This window comes from Perca fluviatilis, chromosome 17 (assembly GCF_010015445.1).
Source record: "Perca fluviatilis chromosome 17, GENO_Pfluv_1.0, whole genome shotgun sequence".
NCBI lineage: Eukaryota > Metazoa > Chordata > Actinopteri > Perciformes > Percidae > Perca > Perca fluviatilis.
Window position 1 is genome coordinate 22,872,088 of NC_053128.1, and position 27,009 is coordinate 22,899,096.

Sequence of the window (27,009 nt, forward strand, 5' to 3'; positions counted from 1 at the left end):
CATCATCGTAAACATGATGTACTGTATTCTTTTCTTGTCAGTTACACTGGAAAATTAAGATAGCATTGTTGGAAAATGCTGTTTAAATGTATTGAAACATACAAAAAGGCACGTACGATTGATTCCAAATGCACCAGGGGGACTCTGTACAACTCACATTTCCATCTGTATTAGTCTCTAGTCTTCATAATTATCATGCCGATGTTATTATTATGTTTCAACACAAGCTCTGGACTTTAGGTCAAGTCTGAGCCCTGTTTCCTTTTCCTAAAGTTGAAATTGATTCCCCTTTACATAATGCTATATTTACAGCAGCCTTGGCAGGACACACAGACACAGCTCTTTATTTAGTTGGCATGAAATCAGAACGGAGACACTTGGCTTTTTGACATGCCTGTGACCTCCCTGAGCGGACTGACCCACTGCTTCCCCCGACTGTCTTCATGACAACTCATTAAAACTCTGTTCACTTAAACTACTCAACAGCAAGGTATCATGTTTGCCTTTCAGCACCAAAGAATACAGAGAATTTAGAGTTGACGTGGCCATTATTCTCCATTTTGTTGGTGCCGTGATTACCTTCTTCCCTATGGGCGCCTGTAAGAGGGACAGTAGAGCCAAACAACCCTTGTCCCCTTTGACCTCTATCACTGCTATTCACTTTGTTACTCATTCGGCATCAGATGGTAATGGATAGCTGAAGTAGCTCTATGGAGTCTGTGTTCTCCACCACACAATGTCTTTGGGGAGGCTAATGTTGTGGTGTCTGCCTTCAGATTATGTCGATTGACAGGCAAGGACCACCATGACACCAGGAAGAGAATTAGCCATCGATACCTCACAGGGGGTCAGGTGGAACAGGACACCCATTATAGATACATGGGACAATATAGCCGCAGAGAGAGATGATCTACATGCCATGCTATCAGCATGACAAATGTATAGGTTGTAATGAGAGTTTAGGATATTTGGATATGAAAGAGTAAGATGTAGTATCATTTTGACTTTTTTTTACATAATTATCGACCATCATGATATGAAGATGCTAGGTGTACATTGTAATCTAGGGATGGAAAAAACAATTGTTTGCATTATCAATAAATCGGTCAAAACCCAAAGATAGTAATTTTCCAATAAACTAAAACATAGAAAGTATTTTAGTTAGTTTTTAATGAAATGATTATTTGATTCATACAGTTGCCTAAACCAATCTTCTGTCGATCAACCGCTCAATTAATCAAGTAATCATTGCATCTCCCATTTTCATATCATTGTCAACCATCAGGTGATTGGACTTTATTGTCATGTAGAGCTGCAAGTAACAATTATTATTCCTTATTGATTAAGCTGTTGTTATTATTAAATAATTTTTTCAACTAATCGACTAACCATTTAGTCCATTAAATGTCAGTAATATTTTTGTTAAAAACCTAGCCCAATTTCCTGAATCCCAATGTCCTGTCTTCAAATTGTTTAATTTGTTTGACCAACAGTCATTACTCTAACTTTGTCTACATTCATTTTACTTACTTATTCAAGCCTGCATAGTTAGTTACATTTGTTAAATATTACAATACAATGCCAGAAATAAATATAATATATATGCTCTCACTCCCACATGCAAAAAGTCAATTTTATGACACTATTCTGCTCCAAACAGTTTGTAGTTGCTAACAAAGCATTGCAGTGTGAATGGGACATCCCATGTTTGCTTATGGGGTCATGCCCTGAGTCAAACCAGTGGCCTTTTTAAACCAAAGCCTTCAAAGATCTGCCTATTGTTCCCACAGTGCTTAAGAGAAGTATGCATGTGAATGTGTGTGTGTGTGTGTGTGTGTGTGTGTGTGTGTGTGTGTGTGTGTGTGTGTGTGTGTGTGTGTGTGTGTGTGTGTGTGTGTGTGTGTGCTCCCCAACCCCCTCTTCAAACCTCACCTCCCTCCCCTCCATCCCTTTTCTCTTTCACACCCTCTCAGCTGTGCTCACTCATTCTGAGCCAGGCCAAAAAGCTGACAGAGCAGCTCCTCCGTCAGGAACTCCCGTCCTCAAGTTAACCCAGGTGGCCAGGACTTTGCAGCCCACTCAGGGAGCTTCATTTCTGGATTGCCAGAGATAGGAGTGTGGAGGAGACATGGACATGGTTCATCAGGCGATTCATAGTTTACCACAATATGGAATATGTGATTTACTATCCTCACATCAAGGTAACAACACTAAGTGTGTTATTTGGCTGTTTTAGGCCCGTTTATAGCTTTCTATCTCTCCACTGCAATACAATGAATGCATTTTTCTAAACACACTGACGTCTTTACGACAGACTTCCTTGTTGCAACAGCTGCACTTTGTTGAGGGATTAGATCATCTGGAGGTGATATCACTCATGAATGAAGCAGACTGTATATAAGGGGCGCCATCACTTGTAAACGGTAGTTTTTATTTCCACTTTTAATCCTTGTCACCATTGTCACTCGGTGAGTGACTCCCTGTTCTGTTGGAGGTATTTATGATGTGTGGACTTCGGAGAACACTATCATTAGACACAATATTGAATCTCAACTTGCCCCTGCTTGCAACGCAAACAAGAGAGCTCTTGCAAACGAGAGAGAACAGACATTGATGAAGTCATTTAATCTCTGTCTGTACACACACACATACACACACACACACACACACACACACACACACACACATACACACACACACACACACACACACACACACACACACACACACACACACACACTGGGTGAAATATGACACATTTTTTTATCATTTAAAATGAAACAATGTAGTTACAGTGTCTGCATTGTTTTCTGGGCCAGCAGCAGCTGCTTCCTCCACTTGGCAAGCAGCACAATCAAAGTCTGGAAGAACTTTCACAACAAGTCTCCCAGAAAATGTATTCCACCTTTGAGGATACTGAATATTTTTTAACCCTTTAACACCCACTCCCTTTTGGGCAGTGTCTGCCAATATGACAAACTGACCATTTTTTATTGTTAGACCCTGGCAATGAGGTACATAAGGTGTATCACATTGTTGGGCTGCTTTGAAGGTGGGGAGATTTTTAAGGTTTCAGTTGTATACTCTGCCCTTTAATCACCACATGAAAGGAATAGTTTTGCAGTTTGGATACGCTTCTCGACTTTCTGGCTGAAAGTTGAGAAGATCGATACAATTTTCAATCTGAGAGTGGTATCAATCTTCTCGTCTAACTCACGAGTAGAAAGACAATAATTGTATTTCAAAAAGACACTAGTCTTAGCAATACATACAGTTTGCAATTTTTGCATACATTTTATAGTACTACTGTTAGCCGTCTGTGAAAGTTACATAGTGCTGTGGCAATGACAGTGGATAGTAAAAGATATAATACTGTTATTTGCACAAAATTAAACCTTTTATTCTGTGATTCCAGCCACCCAATGCAGCACTCTACATTCTGTAGAATGGATGCACTGCGTGTTGTTTTACAGGACATACTTACAGAGCTACAGGTCAGTGTGACGTGTATCGGGGCGCCAGGTATTTGTGAGCAATTACAGCACAGTGGGATCCTTTGTTGTCTCACACCTGTTTTTTAGCCATTAGTTAAAGACTAGACTGCAGCTGGGTTCGGCCACTTATTAACGCCAGTGGACAAAACTGAAATGAACAGTTGTTGGCGCTTTGAACCCAACTCAGATAGTAATTATAACACACACAGAGGGCAGTGAGATCATGATTCAAGGTTGTCAGTGATATGTTACAGTTTTGTTTGAGTATATGCAATTTCTCATAGGTGTGTTATTAATATGCTTGATTATAGGACGCATGTGTTTCATTTTAGCAATGTCTTCCCTTGGTTTAATGCTGTACACAGTTTTGAGCTTGATTTTATTAACCATCTGTCTGTGGTTATGCTGTAGCATGATGCAGTTGGAGTGTTTCCTGAATGTAAATAGCAGAAGTTGAAATGTGACAGGGTGTGGCATTTTTCTCTTTTCCTGAACTTTTTTCATGAGGTGTGAGTCTCAAGGTGAATAAGAAATCCTCCTTTAATACAAGGTGTCTTCTTAAGTGTACCAGTTTGCTCTGCGCGCCTCTGTGAAGCTGACAATTGTTCACCACTGAGTTTATAAAAGTTTTGGAGTGCTGTGCCGAAGCGGGGTGAATCAGGGGAATTGTGACAGCTGTCACAGTTGTCTCTTCAGGTACAGTCGTGCTATAAGTCGACTGTCTCTGGCAGAGAAATCCTGCTGGGATTGGTCTCATTTAAGAAGCAATGAGGGTTTTTTGAGACAGTGCCAGTCACAGAGAATTGTGTGATGGAGAATAATACCTGCAGGCATCTTCACCACAGCCGGTAAAGAATCTGCCAAAGGGGAGCCTCCAGTTGTTTTAGTTAGTGGACAGATATGGAGAATTTACCTAACACTATTCATTAATCCCTGGAGCAGTTTATAGCACCTATGTCATTCACAAACTGATGACTTAATCTTTACAGCTGCCAGATTTAAGTCTGTTTTACCTATAAACCCCTTTGTATGATAAATTAAGCTCTTGGGCACAAATGTGCAAAAAATTTATCAGATTAACATTTATACTAATACTTGTAATACAGGTTGCAGTGCTACGGGTATAGGTGGCAAATATTTCCCTTAATCATAAATAGATCTCAGGAACAGCTCTCTCACAGGTTTTGTCCAAGAAGTTGTCCATGTGGTAAGTAAGTTTGACACATCTCCCATCTTTATAAACAATGTGGCCAATCCAGCCACTGTGAACGAAAGTTAAGCATCAACAGGAAATGGCAGGGGGAACAAAAGTGTGTTGTAATAGCCATGGTATGCTGTATAATCCTGTTGCACGCTTGTTTAACAGCTTCACAACCGTTGTTTCCAAAAAAGAAATACTGTCTTGCCATGCAAGTAATGGAAACAGAAAGGACTGATTGATTTTAAACATGGACAAAAGCACTCACAGAAGGCTCAGGGAATCACAATTACAGTACTTTGCATGACAATCAATGCAAATGTGACTGAGAAACCTTTGTGTGCCAAATTGGACAATGTGAGTAATTGTTGTCAATGTGGAACCCATCTGACAGATTCACTTCACCGGTCATCACATTATCATCTGACTGATGGGGCAGAGGAATGTGACATTTTGACCAGAAGTGTACATAAACACATGGTTGGGCAGCTCAAAGAAAGCAGGACAAGCATTTCAAGAATATTCCGGAAATGCCGGTAATTTCTTGATAATTCAGTGCATGAAAATGCTCCTTCTGTCATGTTACAAGATAGGGATTTTTTCTTATACTTTATAATGAAATAAAGGTTGATTGTATTACAATATTTTCTGAACAGGTTTTGACCAACACTGATTATTTTTCAAAGCTTAGGCTACGTTTTTACAACAAAGTGTATTTTCCCATTCACAGCCTAATAAATGGCTGCAAAAAAGGCCTGCACTACTGTTACATGGTAAACAGAGATGTCAGTTGTAGTTAAATAGACAGAAGCCTTCCTTAATTGATATGAACCTACATCTCTTTCTCTCAAGGACCACACAATCCAAGTTATATTCCATGTTGTCTATTACCCACTGTATTACTGAGTTGGCGTTACAGGGAGGTCATACAGTTGCGATGAATGTTTTGCTCAGACGGAAAATCATTCATTACAATAAAAGAATACGTTCCAGCATGCATCGTTGCATTTCAAGGGTTCAATACAATAACTTCGCCTACTTTGGATGTCTTGTGAGCTAAACTTGGTAACGTTATCACTGTCACTGTGTCACGAGCCATAGCATTAAGAGATTTCTGTAGCAACCAACGTATTAATAACTTAGGTTTATATAGCGCATTTCATGAAACCCAAGGACGCTTTACACAAGTAATGTTACAGGGGGACAAGGGAACAGAAAATAGTAGGCCAACACAAACGCGGACTAAAAGGATTAAAACGTCCGTACTAAATGGAAGGGGGACATAATTTAATGTCGGCTACTGACGTAGGCTACAACCACATAAACATGTGACAAATAGACATATTACATACCTGAGGGCCAATTCAGGGACGTTTTTGAATCATAAGATAAGATAGACTTTATTAATCCCACACTGGGGAAATTCCTGTGCTACAGCAGCTCAAAAGAAAAAAATAATTTACAATCCCGTAATTGTCTCCATCTGTTGATAGCCTGATTGAGTGATGACAGAGCTTCAGAAAAAAAAAGTTACATATAGTCACTTCAAGTTCCCCTATGTTCTCTATTATTCTTCAACAAATTCCAAAAGACCAAAACTATTAACAAGTATTCCATGTTTGACCAAAGCCTGATAAAACGTATTCCTCTGTGTCATAGAGCTCCACAAAACCTAATAAAAAACACATCAACCAACCACACTGTTGCACTGTGTGACATTATGTAGTATATGTTTACTATGTATAGTATATGTTTACTTCCCACATATACCATCCATAAATTTCACTGGAGCATCAAATGTGTATTAATCCATGGCTTATCCATTCAATCCAATGTATTACTGTTTATGTAATGTTTACTAAAAACTCCATAAAAAAAAAGGTATTACATATTTGTGAGACATTCTTAAAGATTTGCATTTCCAATGGAAACATTGAACTGGGGCTGCATGATTTCCTTCGGACCCTTAAAAAGCGTAGCACGGCCCTGCTAGTCTAACACAGTGGACACACCGACGCATCGATATTCTCTTCCTCTCGCAATCTCTGAATTAAATCCATTATTTATCAGCCGGTGTGAGGAGGTTGTGACACGGAGGACTTCGCTGACACAGAGCTGTCGAGATAGGTGGCGGTGCAAGACTAATCTAAACGAGAAGCGCTGTCTGAAGTATTTTGGAGCGACGGAGCTTTCCCACCGGTTGAAGAATCGCTCACATGTATGAATGTATGAAGTGAGCTGCACAGTTACCGGCGGATTAGTGCACCGTTTTCGCTTCGTTGGAAATCTGTTGCGCGTCGCAGGTTGAGGAAGCGAAGGATGAAATAACATCGTGGATGTGATTCCTGCGCTTAAGAGGTGAGCTGAAGCTGCCTCGTTGTTTATGTTTTAGGCATGAATGGATAGGCTATATAGCAAATGTTCAAATAGCTTCAACGCATATAGCCTATATGTTGCTTTTCAAGTCTAAATATGGAGGTGTGATTAATCGTCTCTACTTAATCGTGTAATTAATGGGAGCTCTGAGGCTGAAGCCAACACCGGGTAGTGACTAATCACTGGATTAGGAACAGAGGGCACTTTGCCCACTTGTATTTTAGTTTATTTCTATTTTAATTGGAGTATGCAGTGGAGAGTGCCCAGATTAAGATTATTTTTTTGCCTCTCTCATCACATCTTTTATTGAGTATGTGTATATTAATCTGTAGTATTTGTACAGGCTGTGTGTAAACCAATACACTATTAAACTATTAAAAGGAAGAACTTGCTTCCTGGACACAGATCACATTATGGGTCAAAACTTAAATGTCTTTACAATGAGAGTTGGTCTGTGCAAGCTTTAATTAGACATAAACAACATGCAGAATGCCACACAGGGCAAACACTGGCATCTGCTGCCAGCTAATGAGATCTCATTGAGACTGACAGTGTGCATCAATATCACTGTCAAAGTTTGGCTCCAAATACAGCTGTCCAGTTATCTGGATTAAATTGTTGACATTTTGATCAGTCAAGGATTTATTTATTCTTCGAAGCTGGTTTACATCTGGAACTGCTGTCAGAGCAACAAGTCCTTAAGCCCAGACGTTTTTGTTGTTAATTCATGATAGTGACATTGATACTAATGACCTTACATTTTAATGATCCGTCAGCAGGTTGGAGATTGTTGACTATGTTTTGTTGTTTTTAATCCCATTCTGATGATTTTAATTTTAAAACATGCATGGATTTAATGACTGATGTGTGTATATATATATCTCTTCTTGTGTTCTTTTTAATATATTTTATGTTTTTATGTTATACTATGTGCTGTTACGTATGTATCTATATCACCAGCACTCTTTAACGTGTACATGGATGAGTTATCCAACCAATTGACAAGATGTAAAACGGGCTGTATGATTGGTAACGCTTTGGTAAATCATCTCATGTATGCGGATGATTTGGCCATTTTCTCTCCCAGCAGTGTTGGTTTTCAGTTGCTACTGAATATCTGCTCTGAATATGGGGTGAAATATGATGTGTTGTATAATGGTAAAAAGAGTGCTGTCTTGATATGTAGGCCAAAAATGGACAAAGACATTTGTTTTCCAGACTTTTATCTATCAGGACAAGTGATGAGTGTCTGTAATAAAATTAAATATCTGGGTCACTACATTACAGATCAGTTATCTGATGATGAGGCTATACTCAGGCAGCGTCGCATATTATATGCCCAAGCTAACATGTTGGTAAGAAAATTCCACATGTGCACGGATGACGTTAAAATGAGTTTGTTTAAAGCTTATTGTACTCCTCTGTATACTGCTCCCTTATGGACTAAGTTCAAAAAGGCAAGCATTCATAAGCTCAAGGTTGCTTATAATGACTGTATGAGGATACTGCTCAACAAACCCAGGTGCTATAGTGTAAGTGACCTGTTCTGTAATGCAGGTCAGCATCTTCCAGGCATTGTTGAGGAGTCACATCTACAAATTCATTTGTCGCCTGAACGTCTCCCAAAATAGCATTGTTATGCTATTAGTAAATCCTAGGTTTAGTGCCATACGATACCAATCATCACTATGGAAACACTGGTATAAGTGTCTTTTATAGAAATGTAGTATTGTTGTTTCTTCTGGCTTTTATTTCTTTGTATATGTTTTTATTTGTTTTTAAGGTATGTTGTATGTCATGTCTGTGTCTCTTGAATGGACCTTGAGTCTGGAATAAAAAATGTTGATTGATTGATTATGCTCTTTGCGAAAAGCAAATTTCCCTGGGGGCAATAAAAGTTTCATTTATTCACTTTTTCGTTTGCATCAGAAAAAAGTTTAAGTATCATTTTTTGCTTCATTTCAAGTCATTAGGACTTCATATCGGTAACCTGCCATGTTATGTTGTAGCAGTCTATAAATATTTTGTATATGCAACACACAGATCTCATCCTGGGATACAATCAATGGAGCAGGATCCCTGGTGGTCACAGTCATGAATAATTCAACGGTTGTGTGACACGTCCATTTGTCTCTTAATAGCTCATCTCTTCCTATAATAGAGCAGGTGCATCTCTGTGAAATGCCATGCGTCGTTTGTTTGTTTGTTTGTTTGTTTCATCTCAATAAAGCTGAAGCAGAGCGGTACAAATGGTTCTGTTGTCATAGTAATCGCTGCAGCCAGATTGGTTATGTGAAACAGGTCCAGACCCTCCACTGCACTCTGACTGATATCCCATGACAGTAGAGTGCTCATGGCTATTATCCACAAGTCGAATCAGGATAGCTGAGCCTGCCTCTAATGGAACACTACTGCCCAGAGATATAAACATTTCTCTTGATTTATTACTGCGGTAGAGTTAAAAGTGCAGCGTGTGCATGTCCAAAATTGCCTTATTTTTTTAGAGACACCTACTGTATAGGTTCAAGTAGAGTATCGTGTCATCTAAGGACATTTAAAGTCAGTGCTGTGTTGGGTTACTAGGAGGTCAAAATCCGCATGGAGCTTCACCTTAGAGTCATCTTCCATTCAAAAATATATTGTGCTTATTGTTTACTTCGTTTGGATGTTTGAGCTTCACTGTGCAGAATATTGTAAGTTCAGAGAGAACTTGGATAGATAAAGAGATCAGATTAGCAGAAATGCTGATGACAGTTTGATTTTCAACGGGAGACTTTGGCTACTATCTACAGTATGTTGTAATCATCTGTTTCTGTCTCTTTTGTTTGAACAGGGGGAGACAGAGAGCGGATGACAGCCAACCATGAGACCTACCTTCTTATGGCCAGCACCCAGAATGACATGGAGGATTGGGTGAAGACGATCCGCAGGGTCATCTGGGCTCCTTTTGGTGGAGGTCAGTCTACACCCAACCATTTTTCTAGCTGAATAACTTGTTGATGTTAATGCGATTTTTACAGGCAGTCTGTTGTTTATTTAAATGACTTTTAAAGTTTCCAGTAGCTTTGCCACGGGATGGATAAGTGTGTATATTCCATCTGTGAGCAATGCCATCAAACTGCTGACTGTGTGGTCTGATCCCACTGACAAAATGCATCCTTTATATTGTAGATACTGTGTTTGGCTAAGGACTGAAAGTACAAACTTCAGTAGCTGTGTGCACAATGATAATAGTGTAACCTAAATCCATTTGTGGGTGCATGACAGAGACAGGACTTAGCAGTAATTTTCAGGTACAATACCGCATTTATGTTCACAATGCCAGCTAGATGTGATTACATATTACAGGTTTTGCTTTTTTAAATAGAGGACTGTAAGGAACAGATGACTGCATTTTCCCCACAATATCTTTACCCTGACTCTCATAGTACTGTATTTTCAAAGTTGTATCTAAAACAGGCATGTTTCCAGAGTGTTTGGCAGGTAAAGCAACACGTTGCCTCCTCTTTTCCTCCATGTTTCACTCCATATGGTGGGTGTCCTGCCACATGTTGGCTGCATCACTACAATACTTGACCTCACCATGATATGATGTATAAACAGCTTTAGTCCGAGGATTATTTGCAGCACTAGATTTGTGCTGCTTAAATTGTTTTCTCTTCCAGCCTGTTCATGCTAATAAACAGAGGAAATTAATGTGTTAAAAACAATTGTAATGTGTCAAATAAACCAACAAACAGTGGTGATGTAGAAATCATCAAGTACACTGTGATTTATAGCTGAAGTGCATGATTTTGTAATTGTTCTCATGAAGTTGTTTCTGAGATCAGTGTGGTGATTACTGGGTGTCCTGCTGCGCCGCTACAGCTTGTTATTGACTTTACTGGCAGACATCGGCCTACATTGTGCATGAGCATAGGGCACAAGTGCAGCGTTTGAGACCGGACAGGCAGTTCAGGCAGCTCTCTGTAACACAGTGAATGGATGAGGCTGAGCTGGCCCCTCTGTTTTCAGTGCAGGGAGTTTGATGTATATTGCAGTTGACTGCTTTTCAAAAGGACGAGCCACTTGTCAAAGATGCCACAAGAAGTTGGAGCAGAGCCAGGCTAACACACACACAAACACACACACACACACACACACACACACACACACACACAGAACACAGAGCACAAACACACATATTCCAGGCTTTCACATTTTGCTGTAGCAGCAGAGACTAACTGAGCCCTAGCCCTGATTGGCTGGTGAAGTGTGATTAAAAATGTGTTCAGAGAGCGACAGGCAGGGAGGGGAGCTCCCAAAACGAAGCCTGCGTTTGACCCACAGAAGAGCTCATAGCCCCTGAAGGTTTGCTGTCATGTTGTGCTGAACACTTGCTGTGATGCTGAATTAATTACTGGCCAGCTTGAACAAACAGTTGGACAAGAGAGAGTTTAAAGTCATGTGCAGCTGTGGCCTCTCCATCTGGATCTTTGGAGATTTATTTCATGGTAATTACCAATTGTTTATTTGTAAAGAGATAGACTTTTAATTGAAACTGTTGTTGCTGTTAGATAAATGCTATGTAGAAAATAAAGACTTATAAAATGTTCTTCATGCTAAAACATATACTGTACGACATTTCTCATGTGTCGTGTCTGTTTCACATTTGACATATAGCGTTATCACAGTTAATATTTTGTTTAGTGTGATACCACAGTTAAACATTCTTTCCAGAGTAAAATGTGATGTTTACCTGCCTTCGGCTTGTGTATCAGAGTTGTCATGCAGTATATGACTCACTCAGATTTGTTTGGGTCAATGTATAATGTGTACACGGTTGTGGCGTGAGGTTTTGTTTCACTGTGCATCTCCATGAATATGTAACATTTGGTAAAGTAAAGAAAGTGTTAATATCACAATGATGTCACATATTTGAGGGATATTTTTCCACCACACCACAGAATAAGAATCACAGAAAAGGAAAAGGAGATAGGAAGCCCCAGAAAGAGAAAAATAAGACAGTGTTGTGTCTGGACCTCTCTCCGCATGTGTGTGTGCGTGGTGCGTGCAGACATGAGTGTGCGTTCAGCAGTCGGCCTGTGTAGCTGACCGAGCCTGACAGTGTTGAAGGGACCTGCTGAGGGTTGGCAGAGTGGAGGTGTTGCTCTAATTTGCCAAAGTCTTCGTGGTTGTGGTACGAGCCAGCAAACATACATATAAACACTCTACATAAGCTGGTACACACACAAACACACACACATACACACACACACACACACACACACGGTTACATGTGACCCAGGGAAAACATTCCTAGACTCATAACCAGAACGTCTGGTGGGATGACCTTATTTTCATCCAGTCACTTTTTCTCACATTTGTTCTCTGATGTTCTTTTAGTTGAGGGTATTCATCATTATTTACTCTGGTAGAGCTTGACTTCTCTATATTTCACTCTGATTCGTCTAAGATTTTGGAAATGGATACATAGCTTTAAATATATTTTGGGAATTTGTGACCGTTTACTTGTTTTGTCTTATTTGAGTGTCAAGTGGAAAAGTCTCTGAAGCGAGTGAAACGTTATCTTCTGAGCAGCTCCTTTTTTATAAGAAAAGATGATTTGAAAATAATTTTCTGAGAAATGAAAATGAAGACAGTTTGACTGGCCTGCTATCAAACTGAGGTGTTCTTTGTTTTGCTTTCTGTCATAACCGTAAAAACTGGGGCTGTTTTTTGGAAAATGCTACAATGCGCCACTGAATTGCACATTCTGCACTTTTGGTGTTTTGTCTTATCACAAATTTATTAAAAGGCATTTCTTCAGGGAGCTTACAAGTTGTATCAGTTCCAAGAGGAGGGTAGTATGACATCATACGATTATATTATTAATGAAAAAGCAACTTGCGTCTAATGAAAAATGTATTGAGGCATTTGCATCAGCATACTAAAAAAGGTACATTCTGAATTAGTGTGGTGCACCAATACATACACCTGTATGGTTTGCATTAACCCCAGTTGGTTTAAAGCTATTTCTTGCTGTGTCAAATGCTGTCAAAATCACGGGGATCCTGGTAAGCTCGGTTTAATTCAGTCACCGTACGGTACATTGTCGTACCACGTGTATGCATGTGTGTGAGTAGCCTCTGTCTGTCTCTGGAGACCGGAAAAGTATGCAGATCCAAATCTCTCAGGAAGGCTGCCTTAATCCCCTCTTGTGTTGCATCCACATGAGACGGCTGCAAATGGAAATCAGTCTTTTTTCTTTCTTTTTTTACGCCGACTGCCTCAGACAAAAGGCAAGAGGTGCACAGCAGGAAGTTCGAGATTTGATCATCAGACTAAGGCTTTGTGGGTTTACATATTTTTTGCTTGGACTGCCTAGCCGGCCTTATCAGAATTTTTTGGCTCTCAATCGATTTAACTGCTCTCTTTGATGTGCCTTAAGCTGCGGATGCTAGTCTAATGTTTTTTTTCTAATTCTCTGAAAAATGCTCCTTTCACTTTGGTAGAGAATGTTAAATAGTGCAGCATATTAAACAGTATTAATATTTCAAAGGATAAAATATAATTCTCATTTTGGAATCATGCAATTAATAACTTGGCTGTAAAGAGAGAAACAGATACATCTGTGTTAGAAACATATTTAAACCATGGAAACAATGCCCTCAGCTTCTTTGATATGTTGAATTCACACACTGCAACCTGCAGTTAACAGTTTTATATCCTACTATAAATAAAATAAAATAAAAAAGCTTGGTCATTGAATGAATAAATATAAATGTTCAAGTGTAAGGTAAAACAGGTCTCCCAATACTAATCTCTTGAAGCATTGCCATTTATCAATATTGTACCATGATTAAACATTTTGTCTTGTGTTTCAGGGATCTTCGGTCAGAAGTTGGAGGAAACTGTGCGGTATGAGCGCCGGTTTGGGAACAAGTTGGCCCCTATGTTGGTAGAGCAGTGTGTGGATTTCATCCGGCAGTGGGGCCTTCGGGAGGAGGGCCTTTTCAGACTCCCAGGACAGGCCAACCTGGTCAAAGAGCTGCAGGATGCCTTCGACTGTGGAGAAAAACCCTCTTTTGATTGGTAAGGAAACAGTAAGCATACTGGCTGCTTGGCCAGTACAAAGTCCACAATCTTAAAAATCAGCTTGCAACTAAATTGGGGTTACAATCTGGTATGTAGGTGGCTGTACTGAGACATGCTTTCTTAAATGTGACAACCTTAATACATAACTCAGGATGACAGAGAAATACATGTTACATGCCAGCTCCACATCTCTTCTTCTTCTCTGCTCTTCCTTCCTCTTTCACTCCCACCATCTACTCCATGACCATAAATAAAACCTGGACAGGACTGTCAGGATCCAGGTTGTACATCAACATCTCACCACTTCCTAGAAACACAAGCTACAAAATCACACCATCATGTCAGCTGCACAATGACACATCTCTGCCCTCCTACGTCCGCTTTAACACAACTCATGGCATGCCGTGGCAACAACTCCACCCTCCTCTGTCTGATTGTTGTTCCTATCTGTCCCTCACCTTGCTGATTCCCTTATTATATTCCCTTGTAACCTGCCTGCCCCAGCAGCCTCCCCTCGTTGGCTTATTAGTGTCTGAAGCTACAGTGGAAATCCTCTTACCTTTTGGCAGATCATCTAAGTTGTCTCAGTGTTTACTTAAGATTGATGATTCTCCCACGTAAAGTTCTTTTGTTAACTTAAATATCTTATGTGAAATTCTAGATTTTTTGATTAGGCTCCCAGCCAGGAAATAGTTTGCAAACAGTAAATTGTCGTTACACACTTCGTTTTTGTATGGATTAAACAAACAAAATATAAGTTATTATTTAGTGAGCTATATACTTTCTGATTGGTTGATTTGGTTGGCAATGGACAGAGCCATGTTAGCGATTTCCCCTGTTTCCAGTCTTTGCTATGCAAAATGGCTATTGGCTGTGGCCTCATATATAATGAACAGATAAGGGTGGTATCAATTTTCTTTCTAACTTTCCAATGCCAAAACATGAATAAGCATATTTCCCAAACTATTCCTTTTAAATTCTTCACTTAATGTGTGGTGCTTTACTGTATGTTTTCTGTCACTTATTGTATTTGCATTTTTCACCATTTCCCAACAGTCCTCTTGCTGCAGGAGTAATCATGATGATTGTTGTATTTGCCTCCATGTCACATACGCATAATAAATTATAACCCTCCCCTGTCTTTTTTCCAGTAACACAGACGTGCATACAGTAGCCTCTCTACTGAAGCTGTATCTCAGAGAGCTGCCGGAGCCCGTCGTCCCCTTCCAAAAGTATGATGATTTCCTGGCCTGCGCCAAGCTCCTCAGCAAAGATGATGAAATGGTAAGAAAGATGAGTTTCTCTTTACCTATACCTTACATACTTTGTATCAACAGAAGTGAGCACTGAAAAGCTCTCACATAAATCATCCAAAGTCCTGTTCTGGAGCATTAAAGCTGCTCGGTCATCCATACTCTGCTCAGCTGTTTCTCACACAATGACTTTGTTGTGCATGTCTTAACCTCTAACATCCAAATAGGATTTCTTTCACTTCCATAAATAAATGCTTCACAGTAGGGGATGAGTCTTTTGCTTTCCCACAGTTTCCAAAACGTCTTTAAAACATCCTAGGAGTAAGCAGAATTCACAATATCCCTGAACAAAAGGTTACCAGTTTTCCCGTAGATTGCAGCAGGTTTTTGGTTGTTTGTAATCTTTTGAGATCACTTCAGATTCACCGGTGACTGATGATACATAAATATAAAAAGTAATCCTCTTAAAATATATAATCTTCTTATGAAGACAAAAACATACAGTATTTCCTCAGTCATTGCATACATCAGAAAGTAATGGGAATAATGTATTGGTAATTGTTTTTAGATGGCAGGTGAATAATCTTTTCTTTTGTTCTCTATCTGGTCTGGGTGTGATTGTTGTACCATATTTGATGGAAATTGCTGTAAATTGTGGTATCAATATGAATTATTGTTCTTGATTGAATCTACGTAATCTAAAAATGATCTGCACCATCTGCAGGGTATGAAGGAGTTGAGAAAGCTTGTGGAGAATCTACCTCCAGTGAACTACAACCTTCTCAAGTACATCTGCAGGTATTAAATAATAGTTAAAGAAGATGATACTTCAAACTGTGATCACTATTGAACAGTGAAAAGATGATATTTTCCTGTTTTCCAGATTTCTAGATGAAGTCCAGTCATATTCAGGAGTGAATAAAATGAGCGTCCAAAACTTGGCCACAGTCTTTGGGCCAAATATCTTGAGGCCAAAAGTCGAGGATCCAGTCGCTATTATGGAAGGTCAGTATTCCTGCTGGTCGTGTGCGTGTGTCTTGCTTTCTGACATTTTTGTTTTAGTTTTTTACGTTAAGCTTTAATAAATGAACTTTTTAAATGTAATGATAATGATTTATGGTCTCATGCTGTCAGGTACTGTTCTGGTCCAGCAGCTCATGGCCGTTTTGATTGGCCGCCACGACGTGCTCTTCCCTCTGGATGAGGACAGCCCCACGGTCCTCGAGCTCGTCAACAACAACATTGAGCTACAACAGCGACAAGCCACCACAACTACCTCCGCGATCACTACAGTATCTCAGAACGCCGAGAACAACAACACACAGGTGGTGCGGCAGTGTGTTTGGGAAGCACCCGAGTCTCCGTCGCACCGCCAACACGTGGACAACAGTGGCTCCCCACGATCAGCAAGCCCTCGTAATGGTGTCATAGGACGCTTTGACATCACCCGCAGTCCACCACTGACTGTTAAAAAGAACCCGGCTTTCAGCAAAGGCAGTGGGATTGTTACAAATGGCTCCTTCAGCTCTTCGCCGTCTTCAGACCCCAGTCAAGAAAAGAGCCAGACTTTGACTGGTGGTGGTGGGAGTTTATCGGTGCGGCGCAGTGGGACGCTCAAAGGCTCCGGCACGAAAATGGGCACCGGTGGCGTGACAGGTGGAAGCAGCTCCGGAGGGAATGGGACTGGAGTTGTGCGCATGGGCATTTCCGGCGCTGATATCGTCACAGGGAGTCTGAACGGCCGCAGTGGTCATTGGGTAACAAATGGCTGCGTCAAGTTACGAGAAAACAACAAAACACGTGACTGCCCCAATGGGGATCAAACAGCCAATCAAAACCGTCTGTCGACGTATGACAATGTCCAGTTAAACCACCAGAACGTGCAGCAGCAGAACCACATCACCAACACGTGTCTGAACAGCAGCTGCGAGGACAAGCAGAGCGTAGACAGTGCCACCTGGTCCACCTCTTCCTGTGAAATCTCTCTTCCTGACAACTCCACTTCCTGTCGCTCCTCCACCACTACCTGCCCTGAGCAGGACTTTTATGGAGGTCAATATGAAGACCTGGATGGACCAGCACAGGACAATGAGCCTCCCCAGCCTGGCGGCGGAAGAGAAGGGGAGGGCAGAAACAGCAACAGAGAAGGAAGTGGAGGTGGAGCAGGAAGGAACAGTCGGGGCACCAGCAGTAGTGATAATAGTGATGTTTACACTGTTGGCAATGGACCCGGCAGTCACAGTGCTCTGCACAGTTTAGTGGCCAGTCTAAAACAGGAGATGCACAAGCAGAAGAACGAGTACGAGGCCAGGATAAAGAGGTAGAGTCCCGTCTGTGAGAAAGTGTTTTTTGATTACATTAGAAAGAAATTGCTAAAGATAAATGAACATGGCTGCTGGCTATAGCTTTTTATATTTAGTGCACAGATATGAGAGTGGTATCAATCCGCCCATCCAACTCTCGGGTGAAAAGCAAATAAGCGTATTTCCCAAAACGTTAAGCCATTCCTTTTAAAGATGACTATATGTGAATTTTTAATTCTCTTATTTCTAAGTACAATAGAGCACTTTTTTGTACTTACTTTTCTTGCAAAGTTTGATATCTTTTAACATTTCATGGCACACTGGCAGATTGAAAAAAAAAAAGGTTTCACAGACAGTACAATGCAATGGGAATGTGCAAGAAAGCTATACTGCATTAGAGCATGTGCTAAAATATTGTTGTATGACTATAAAACAGGACTGGATGTGGTGTGACAAACTTCGTAAACAGAACGTCCTGCATGAAGTATTAATTATTCCAGTTCGATTTAAGGGTAACCTCAACAATTCAGCAGCAATTTTTTTAGCGTATTGAAAATGAAAATAAACTGCTGCTGTTTGTTTTGTCATTAGATTCTGTTGTAGTGAACGCAGTCTCTTCTCCTAACCCTGTGTTGACCTCCTTTGCAGCTTGGAGCAGCGTAACCTGGAGCTGGAGACGGAGATGGTGAGCCTCAATGAAGAGCTGGACCAGGAGAGAAAGAAGTACACCATGGCGGAGATCAAGCTGCGCAACGCTGAGCGTGCCAAGGACGACGCTGAGCGGCGGAATCAGATGCTGCAGAAAGAGATGGAGCAGTTTTTCTCCACGTTCAGTGACCTCACTGCGACTGGCAACACCACAGCCACCGACCCCCGCCGACCAGATCGTAACAACACCATCTGGATAAAGTGAAGGGAGGCGGGGAAGACTGGAAATGGTTTATTATATGATGTGATCATTACCAGGGCTCCAAACAGGATTTGGCTGCTGGTTGTTGAGGGAAGATTGGGAAGTTACAATGCAATGGTTGATGGCATGTTTTAATTTAAAGAAATAGGAGGTGTAGGGCTACAAGCCACCTGTATAAATGTAGACATCACCTGGAGTGATGCCAGACTGGCATTATCTGTAAATACAGCATTATTTAAACAGCTCACAGACTCTCCAACCTACTCAAACTGTGGTGGTTATCATTTATCAGACTGGGAAGAGGAGTAAAGGCACAGAACACCATAGTCTATGATGACACACATTACTTTTATTATTTTTACTTTAGCTCCTAGAGCCATATAGGAGGGAAGGCACAATGTTTAAAAAGGTTGTGTTCAGTGAAAAAAAACAACAACCTTGGACCTGAAAACAAAATAATCTAACCAAAAACATTGTTATTGTTCCATGTAATTCTGTATCTGCTTATGTAGGGAAACAATGCATAAAAAACAGTGTCATATGTATGTAAAAAGAAAAGTAATACTTGTTTATCTGATATTTAAGCAAAGTTATCAATGTGCGATATTTTGTATTAAGATTTATCCTTGCACTTACATGTTTGTTTAGTGTCAGCAAGGTGGTACTGAATGTTTTGTCAGTCAATGTGTGTGCCATTGAAATCGGACAGTATACTGTATATGTGCTTGTGCTTCTGTGCTGTTTCATTTACCCCCATGACCAAAAAAAGAGCCTGTACTGTAAATATTTTATAGATAATCATAGACACTACTTGTTAGTCTGCACTGTGGTTTGACACATATTCAGATGGATATGGCACGTGTTGAGTGGAAACTGAGGATGAAGAATGTTTTGTAGCTTGTAGAGATACATTTTAAGACTTGCACGATGGGTCATTGGCATCAATCCCAGATAGAATAAAAATGTCTGTGGTAAATTTAGAATTTCAGTTAACAAATTGTCTCTGTCCCCATTAACAGATGTGTAGCTGCTGTCAGTCTCTGAATGCTCGTGGAAATTACAGTTAGTCTTGAGGCTTATGAGATGCCAGTTATAAAAAAATACTGTCCTGACACAACTGGTTTTTATCCTAAAATAGCACAGAATAACAAGCTGCAGCAACAAAGTACCAACACAGAGTTGTGTTTGTTGGTCATAACTGTGAAAAAATTGGGATTATAGCATCGAGTGTGTCAACATTGAGGACATTAACAGCCTGGTGGCTAGATTCAGTAGCAAGCGGTGTGTGTGTGCATGATGGTGCATGAGTCCATGTGGGCCGGTGTACAATAAGTGAATGTCTGTAAAGTAACTGCATATTGATGAAGTCTTTATGAGTGTATTTATGTAGCTTTAAGCCAAATGTATACACACACACAATGTGGATTTTCTGATGGGTACAAAACAGACTGGACTTCTCTCAAAAAGAAGCTGCTGCTGGCTACTCTTCCTCTAAAGACTAGGTCCTTTTAAACCTGCTGCTGGTCAGTGCAGGACATCTGGAATGTGCACATAGGGTGGGAGAAAAAAAGTGCCTGAACAACTGAAGGAGAGAGTGGGGGACCTGCGTTTCTCATTTTGCAACCTCCACCGGGAAGTAATAGGCTTAAGCCGATCTGACAGTGGCACCTCGTTCTGTGAATTCCACACAAAAGAGCAGATTATGGACACAGGGCAGGAGGGAGAGGAGGACTGGGATAGTGGAATATTTTCATGACATGATACTTGATACACAAAAGAACTTAAAAAAATGACTTAATATGAATAAAAATGCATTTTCATGTGAGTCCCTCTGTTATTCAATTTTTGTAAGAGTCTTTCAAGTTTGCAACTTTTTCTATTTAACACACAAGTTTGGTTGTTGGGCAAAGATATTTATAGAAACGTGAGAATTTGTAACAGTAATCGGAACATTGTCATGACTAAAGCGGCACATATAAGCTAAACAACATAAAATTAAATATGTCTAAAGATCTGTTTTGACTGGAGAAAAGTGACAGTCAATATTTATAATAACACTATATCATGTTATACATTATTTTATATGTCGTTTTTATAGGTTGATATTGATATATTGACAGGAATGTCTGTTTTTGGCTAATCCAGCAAATCAAGTGCCTGACAATTCAAACTACTACTAAAAAAGAAATCATCTAAAAATCCAATATTACCAAAAAGTATTCTGCGAGGGGACTTGCAACATTACTTACAACTGCCTAATGTAAAACAAGAAAAAGGTATAGTTACCACAGTATGAAAGATATAAGAAAATCTATAGGTGTGTGGGTGGGATTTAGTGTCACTGTGACAGTTTGGACAGATGGTTCCTACTGCAAATCACTCCAGGAAAAAAGAAAAAAGGTACACTGCTGTCCAAGATCAAAGATTTTATTTATTTTCAATCACATACATATACTATTTTTACATACACAGTTCCTTTAAAATGTTGTGTTTACAGTAACAGCTTTCAGTACATTTTTTTCTTTTTCTTTTAGCATTTGTTTTGACTTTATTTGAAACGCCATAGCCTGAAGCTTTGAGATCAGCGTGAAACAGATACAATTTATTTTCTTTTTTTCAACCTGACAATGTCAAAAGAATGATTCATTAAAACAGCACGGAGTAAAAGAAACAAGAGAGAAGGAATCGTAAAGGAATTGAAGAACAACACCTGATTCAGATGAGCTATACAGGGATTCATCATTGTAGAGTTCCACATTTTAATCATCCACATTTAAACATGTTAGCGTCACCCGACCCTTGCAGTAGCTTGCCTCCCTGTCTGAGTGCAATAAAGTGTTTATTGCATTGTTGGATTGTTGTTATTTACAATATGACTTGAGAGAAAAAGGTGAAAATTAATAAACTGGGGGTTTCAACTACTGAGTCCAAAGATTTTATGTTGGCACAGCTGAGTATAAGATGTATCCTAACTTCTGACTTTATATTGGCAAAACATTATGGCTGAATGACAAGTCAGCCATCTTGAGATTAGAAATGAATGGCATGAATTTGGCTAAATCCTGAATCGACAAGAGATAATTTCAAATCCCTCGTAACAAAAATTAGGATCAGGATTGGTAGGAGACACAATTCTAAATTCTAAAGTTTATGTGACTAAACGTGAATACACACATGAACTACTTCCAAACACACAACTGTACCACCTCGCCATCAACATTCGTAAAAGCAATCTCACAAAATCCTGTATTGAAAGAAAGATGTGAAAACATGAACTGTTGGATAATCTGTCCAGATTGCCAGATCACATCTTCCAATTCAACTTTACAGACAGTTTGTGTTGAATGCTGGTTCATTTGAAATCACACACACTAATGACAAAGCAGAGCAGCAATGGTGTGAGTGAAACAATTCATTTCTACATTCAGTGCTGACAACCCAGCTGTTAGAAATCATCTCAAATTCAGGCGCATTATACAGAACCAAAAGCACCTTTTTTATTACAGCATAATTGTCTGGAGGGATGTCTTTATAAAAAAAGATCACATTCAGAGAAAGACAAAGAAAAAAGGATGTTTCAGTATTTGTACTTGAGAAGAAGAATGCAGTTGGGATGGGTAAGAATGCCCTTGCAGCAATGACTGCAACAGTGTTGTGATTATATGTGGTTGTAGGAGTCAACTTAAAACACTTAGACCCCTTTGTGAAAGATTCAACATTTTCAACACACAAAGAATTTCAAAGTTGCACCCTGTTTTTTTAAAAGATTGCCCTGGCCAGACCCTGAACAGAAAGCCGATCTAGCCGTCACTTATTCTGGAGACGCCACCCTCAGTGACCCTCTGTGTCAGGTACTGTAAGTCTGTGTGTGGTTCACTGTACACAAGCCAAAGGCAGAAAGAGTGTTAACAAAGTAGCCATTAGAAGTTATGTATATCATTTTTTTTCGGGGAGGGATTTTGAGACATTGTATGTACATGGACAGGGTGCTTTAGGAAGACTCCATGCAGAAAGGAAACCACTGTGCTGTAGCAGCTGAACCGGAGATTACAGTTAGATGTGAGGTGTCCACTTAAACACTGCTGTCATTACTGCTCAATGATGTAACAATGTCACGACTGGGATTGAACGTTTAGTCTAAACTAGTGGACATATGAGCCATGCAATTTCCATAAGTAGGAAATATTTTAAAAAGTTGTTGTTTTGACGTGCAAGAAACAAACACAGATGTCTGTGTTTGATTCATCAAGGGGCAATAAGCATCCTTGAGTGTCTAGAAACCTTATCTTTGTATGTTGTCAGTTACCTGATTGTCAAGTGATGACAGGTAATCCAATTTTTATGCATAAAGCAAGTAGTAATCTGTTTCTCACACAAACACTAGAATGTCTGTCCATCTAACAGCTAAAAATGTTTATTGAAGTTATTTCTTTGCTGGTAAAATTTGATTTCTCAACCCAACTTCTGTTAATGGTTCTTTGCCCATAAACCCACACAACCTGCCTGAGAACATGGAATATGACAGTGGAAACCAAGGTGATGGGAATTATATAACTAAGTATAAACAACACATACACAAACTAATAAACATGTTATACTGTAGATCACCTGCTTCTCGTTGGATTGTATTTTATTTAAAGCATGAGAAGAATGCTGCAGTAAAACATAAATTAATTAATGTAGCTAAAATGTTGTTGTTGTGAGCAGTGATTAAGATGGACATCAGATGGCCTTGGCTCTGGGTGCAATATCAACGATTGGATGTGACCTACAGTAGTGGGCTGTAACTGGACGATGTCCCAGTTTGAGAAAATCTGGTCACACTATTTCATAGAGATTCAGTTATAAGTAGAAATTAAATCGTTATGGAAAATGGCAGAAAACCTTTCATGTTGTGCAAAAACTAGTATGAGCATACGTACGTCTTAAGCCATACAATCTGAAGAGAGCAATTTGATTTCACACCACAAAATGTCACTTTAGAAACTTAAGTGAAAGCGCCAACATCTGGCCAAACTGTGTTTTTCTTCCTTAAATGTTTCCACCAACGTTGGTGGCTTGGGGATTCAGACAGTTTTAAGGCAGAAAAAGAAGAAGCAGAGAAAAAAATAACCAAAAAAAATATATAATTTCTGCACTTGCAATGCTTCATTCCAAAAGGCACTTGCCATATTCAGGTTCCATCTATCAAAATAAATAAATAAATAAATAAATCTTCCACCTAAGAAATAATGTAGTTAACATAACTGTTGGGTAGCCTCTATCCCAGATCCTTTTTTTCCTTTATTATTTATTACTTTTGTGTAGTGTGTGGTAAAATGAGTTTACTTTAGAACAAAAAGATACATTGCTACGAGGTTAACACTCATCGCCCGCCTTTAATCTACCTGCTGTATCATTTGTATCTCTTTCTAAAAGCCTTCTATGTTTCAGACAGTCAAATAAATAAGTAGCATCTCCTGGTGGCAACACCACAGTGAAACAGACCAACCTCCTGTACCTATGAGGGGTTAATGGTACACAATGACATGCAGGGCTGTGGGCCAGTCCGTGGGGTGGTGGAGGGACCGATCATACACTGCCAGGAGAAATAAAAGGGACATTACACACAAATCAGACTTTTTAAACCCCTTTTTAAAGGCCATTTTATAAAGTCTGAAAACAATCAAAATAATTTATTTGAGAGTGTACTGACGCTTTAAGTCCCAAATTCAGCCCTGACATTTTACTAATGTCTTAATGGCTTGGTAACAAACAAACAAACATACACACGCACACACGCACGTGCGCACACGCACACACATACACACACACACACACACACACACTCACTCACTCACTCGTCCTATTCTACGACCAGACCCCCCTTGTCTGGAGTTGAGTTAGTTTACATCGTATATAAACAAAAGTCTTTATTCAGACTCATTTTAGCATACAGTGAGATTAGCATTGTTTTAAATCTAACCATGCAGGACTACAGCAATAGGTAGGGGCAACTGAGGTGGAAAGCAGTGATGTGGCAAGGTGCGCTAGTCAAGAAATAAACTCCCAGTGTACTGGCCGTCAGTCCCACTCTGTGTGCCCTTCAGCTGTACAGAATTACATTATTTACAAGTAGCGCCGGGAGCGCCGCCCTCTGGGTGAGAGCGACTACATATCCCTGCAGAATAACCACATAAAAACACACACATCAGGCAACCTTACAATGGGGATTGTGTTGGGTGGGGATTGAGGATGTCTAAGAGGTTAAAATACAGCAGTGCCATTACATAAGGATTGGATAAGGGAAAAGGGGAAAGGAGAATGTATTGTACAGTAGTGATGAGAAAAAATGGCAGCCCACCTTGCCACAATGATTGGAGCATAAATGCTTTTGTAAGGAATTGTGAGACCTGCAGCCCGCCAATATGCACTTTACAGGAGATGCAAGTCAAAGCATTTGGTCGTTTTGTTTGGATGCCATATACATGATATGTGGGGTAATATAAGCAAAGCAACTAGAGGATCATTAACATATATCTTAGCTCATTTACTTCAGTTTAAATACCACTGCTGTTTTTGAATGACAATGCACAGGCTTTAGATTTGATCATTTCAGATTCAGTGATTCCATAACTCATGTTTTTGTTCTTAATATATTCATTTTGATCTTTTTTTTGTTGTTGTGTTTTTTCAGTCGGTCATTTGCGGTTGGGTTCTTCACCTTCGGAAGAACATGGGGTTTCGCAGGCAGGCGGCTAGTCACCTGCAACACCCCAGGGGTCCTGCAGAGGTCTCCAGGCTGCTGTCAGTGTCTGAGGCCAGGGTCTGGTCGGTGGACATGGAGGAGATGTCGTTTATGGAGGAGGAGGGAGGGAGGCTCTCGCTGCTGTTCACGGCTGCACCTGTGCTAAGGGAATCAACAGCAGCAAGGGGTTACAACGTAAAAGAGTCCTGGCAAAGACAGGAGCAGAAATACAACTAGTAGAGATATTTTGTAAGTGTGCACAGTGAAACGTTGTACTGTAGCTGAATTGGTTCAATGAGGTCAAGACGTCAACAACATGAACAACACCTGTGGGACACCACAACCACAGTGTGTCTATGATGAAACAGGGGTGAGTAAGGTTTGGGTCCAATGGATTTCACAGGAAGGAACTGATAGTTTCAGTATAAGCCCAGACATTGACTGGATTGGATCTTATGCTGCGTTCCAGACACAGTTTTTAGCCTGTAAGTTACGACTTCAAGTCACGACTCACGAGTTGGTAGCGTTCCAGGCAAAGTCACCACAAACCATTCTACCTAGCGGCTACCTAACGTTGACGTTAGCTATCTAGGTTACTTTACGTTGCCTATTTATGTCTATTTATTTCTACTTATCACTGTTAATAAACGGCATCTGTACAGCATCAACGGGGGTCGCCATTGTTGTTTATGTGTGTGTGACGTCAAAAACTGTAACTGGGAGTACAACGATCCGGTACAAGTTCACGAGTAGTATGTTACGGGTTTGACTGCCGTTCCAGGGCACTTTCACTGGTAGAAAGTTGTGAAAACACGAGTTACGGGTTGCCTGGAACGCAGCATTATACTGGCATAAGTCAATGTATTTTGTTTTGATGGCATTAAGAAATGTTGGTATGCAAGTATGTATGATTTATGTATCAATAAAGGTGTCTGCAACCTTTAATGATACAGTTATATAGAGGTTTTTTTTACTCAGGCATTCACAATGTTTTACATTGCAATCCAATGTTCTCATATTGATCTTGTTTTGAAGTCAAAGGTGGAAGCAGCTGGCAGTAAACTTTTTGAGATTTCATTAAAGAACTCTTAATTCAGCCCAGTCAGCTGCTATTCTGCCATTACTAGTGATATAAACACTTCATTAAAGACCCTGGTCATCTCTGTCTGATCATCTCCTTGCTAAATGAAGCTCTAAATGATGCTCTATTTGATCTCCAGAATTAAAAAGGCAAATTTAAGGTTTTTGAATATTATTGAAGGTTTGGAGGTGGACACGTCTCTTCAATGCTGTGTGGATCTGTGGACTAAACTTTAGATGAGCAGACAAGGATGTTTCGAAGAAAAAAAGATCAGAAAGTGTCAAGGAACCAAACTGCTCACTGACAGCACTTTCATTAAATCCTCAGCAAGTGGGTTCCTCTCTCTTTGATTTAAAGTTTATGAGCAAATCAATAGAAAAATGGGCAGTTTGCTTTTGGGATGGTAGTTGCAATAGTAAAGCCTGATTAAAAAAGGATGATAATATTGCCAAAATGAGTAAATCGCACAACCACTTTTACTTCCAAGCATACCAGCAGTCTCCTCGTTTCTACAGAGGACATGCACAGTGCAGGCCCACTGTAAATCAGCTGTTTGTGTCTGTTCCCTGTGGGAGGTAATTGCTTAATGG

General features: G+C 40.0%; 2 protein-coding genes across 17 annotated transcripts in view; one reads left to right on the forward strand and one right to left on the reverse strand.

Annotated features, from left to right (window-relative positions):
• arhgap24 (Rho GTPase activating protein 24) overlaps positions 1-20,436 on the forward strand; it is a 68,224-nt gene extending 47,788 nt beyond the window's left edge. For 2 of the 5 annotated variants that reach the window (XM_039779009.1, XM_039779010.1), the window contains 7 exons: positions 9,902-10,024; positions 13,935-14,142; positions 15,297-15,429; positions 16,123-16,196; positions 16,282-16,403; positions 16,533-17,718; positions 18,350-20,436. In XM_039779009.1, coding sequence (XP_039634943.1) covers positions 9,902-10,024; positions 13,935-14,142; positions 15,297-15,429; positions 16,123-16,196; positions 16,282-16,403; positions 16,533-17,718; positions 18,350-18,614 — 2,111 coding nt within the window. In that variant the 3' untranslated portion in view covers positions 18,615-20,436. Of the gene's footprint in view, positions 1-6,695; positions 7,051-9,901; positions 10,025-11,365; positions 11,562-13,934; positions 14,143-14,410; positions 14,427-15,296; positions 15,430-16,122; positions 16,197-16,281; positions 16,404-16,532; positions 17,719-18,349 lie in introns of those variants that run through there. The other 3 variants (XM_039779011.1, XM_039779012.1, XM_039779013.1) reach the window with 3 other exon arrangements.
• A 586-nt stretch (positions 20,437-21,022) lies between these two features.
• The window catches only part of mapk10 (mitogen-activated protein kinase 10), a 38,644-nt gene continuing 32,657 nt past the window's right edge, over positions 21,023-27,009 (reverse strand). For 8 of the 12 annotated variants that reach the window (XM_039779020.1, XM_039779025.1, XM_039779027.1 and 5 more), the window contains 2 exons: positions 25,357-25,495; positions 21,023-24,189 (listed from right to left, as the gene is read on the reverse strand). In XM_039779020.1, coding sequence (XP_039634954.1) covers positions 24,183-24,189; positions 25,357-25,495 — 146 coding nt within the window. In that variant the 3' untranslated portion in view covers positions 21,023-24,182. Of the gene's footprint in view, positions 25,501-27,009 lie in introns of all 12 variants that reach the window. The other 4 variants (XM_039779017.1, XM_039779021.1, XM_039779022.1 and 1 more) reach the window with 4 other exon arrangements.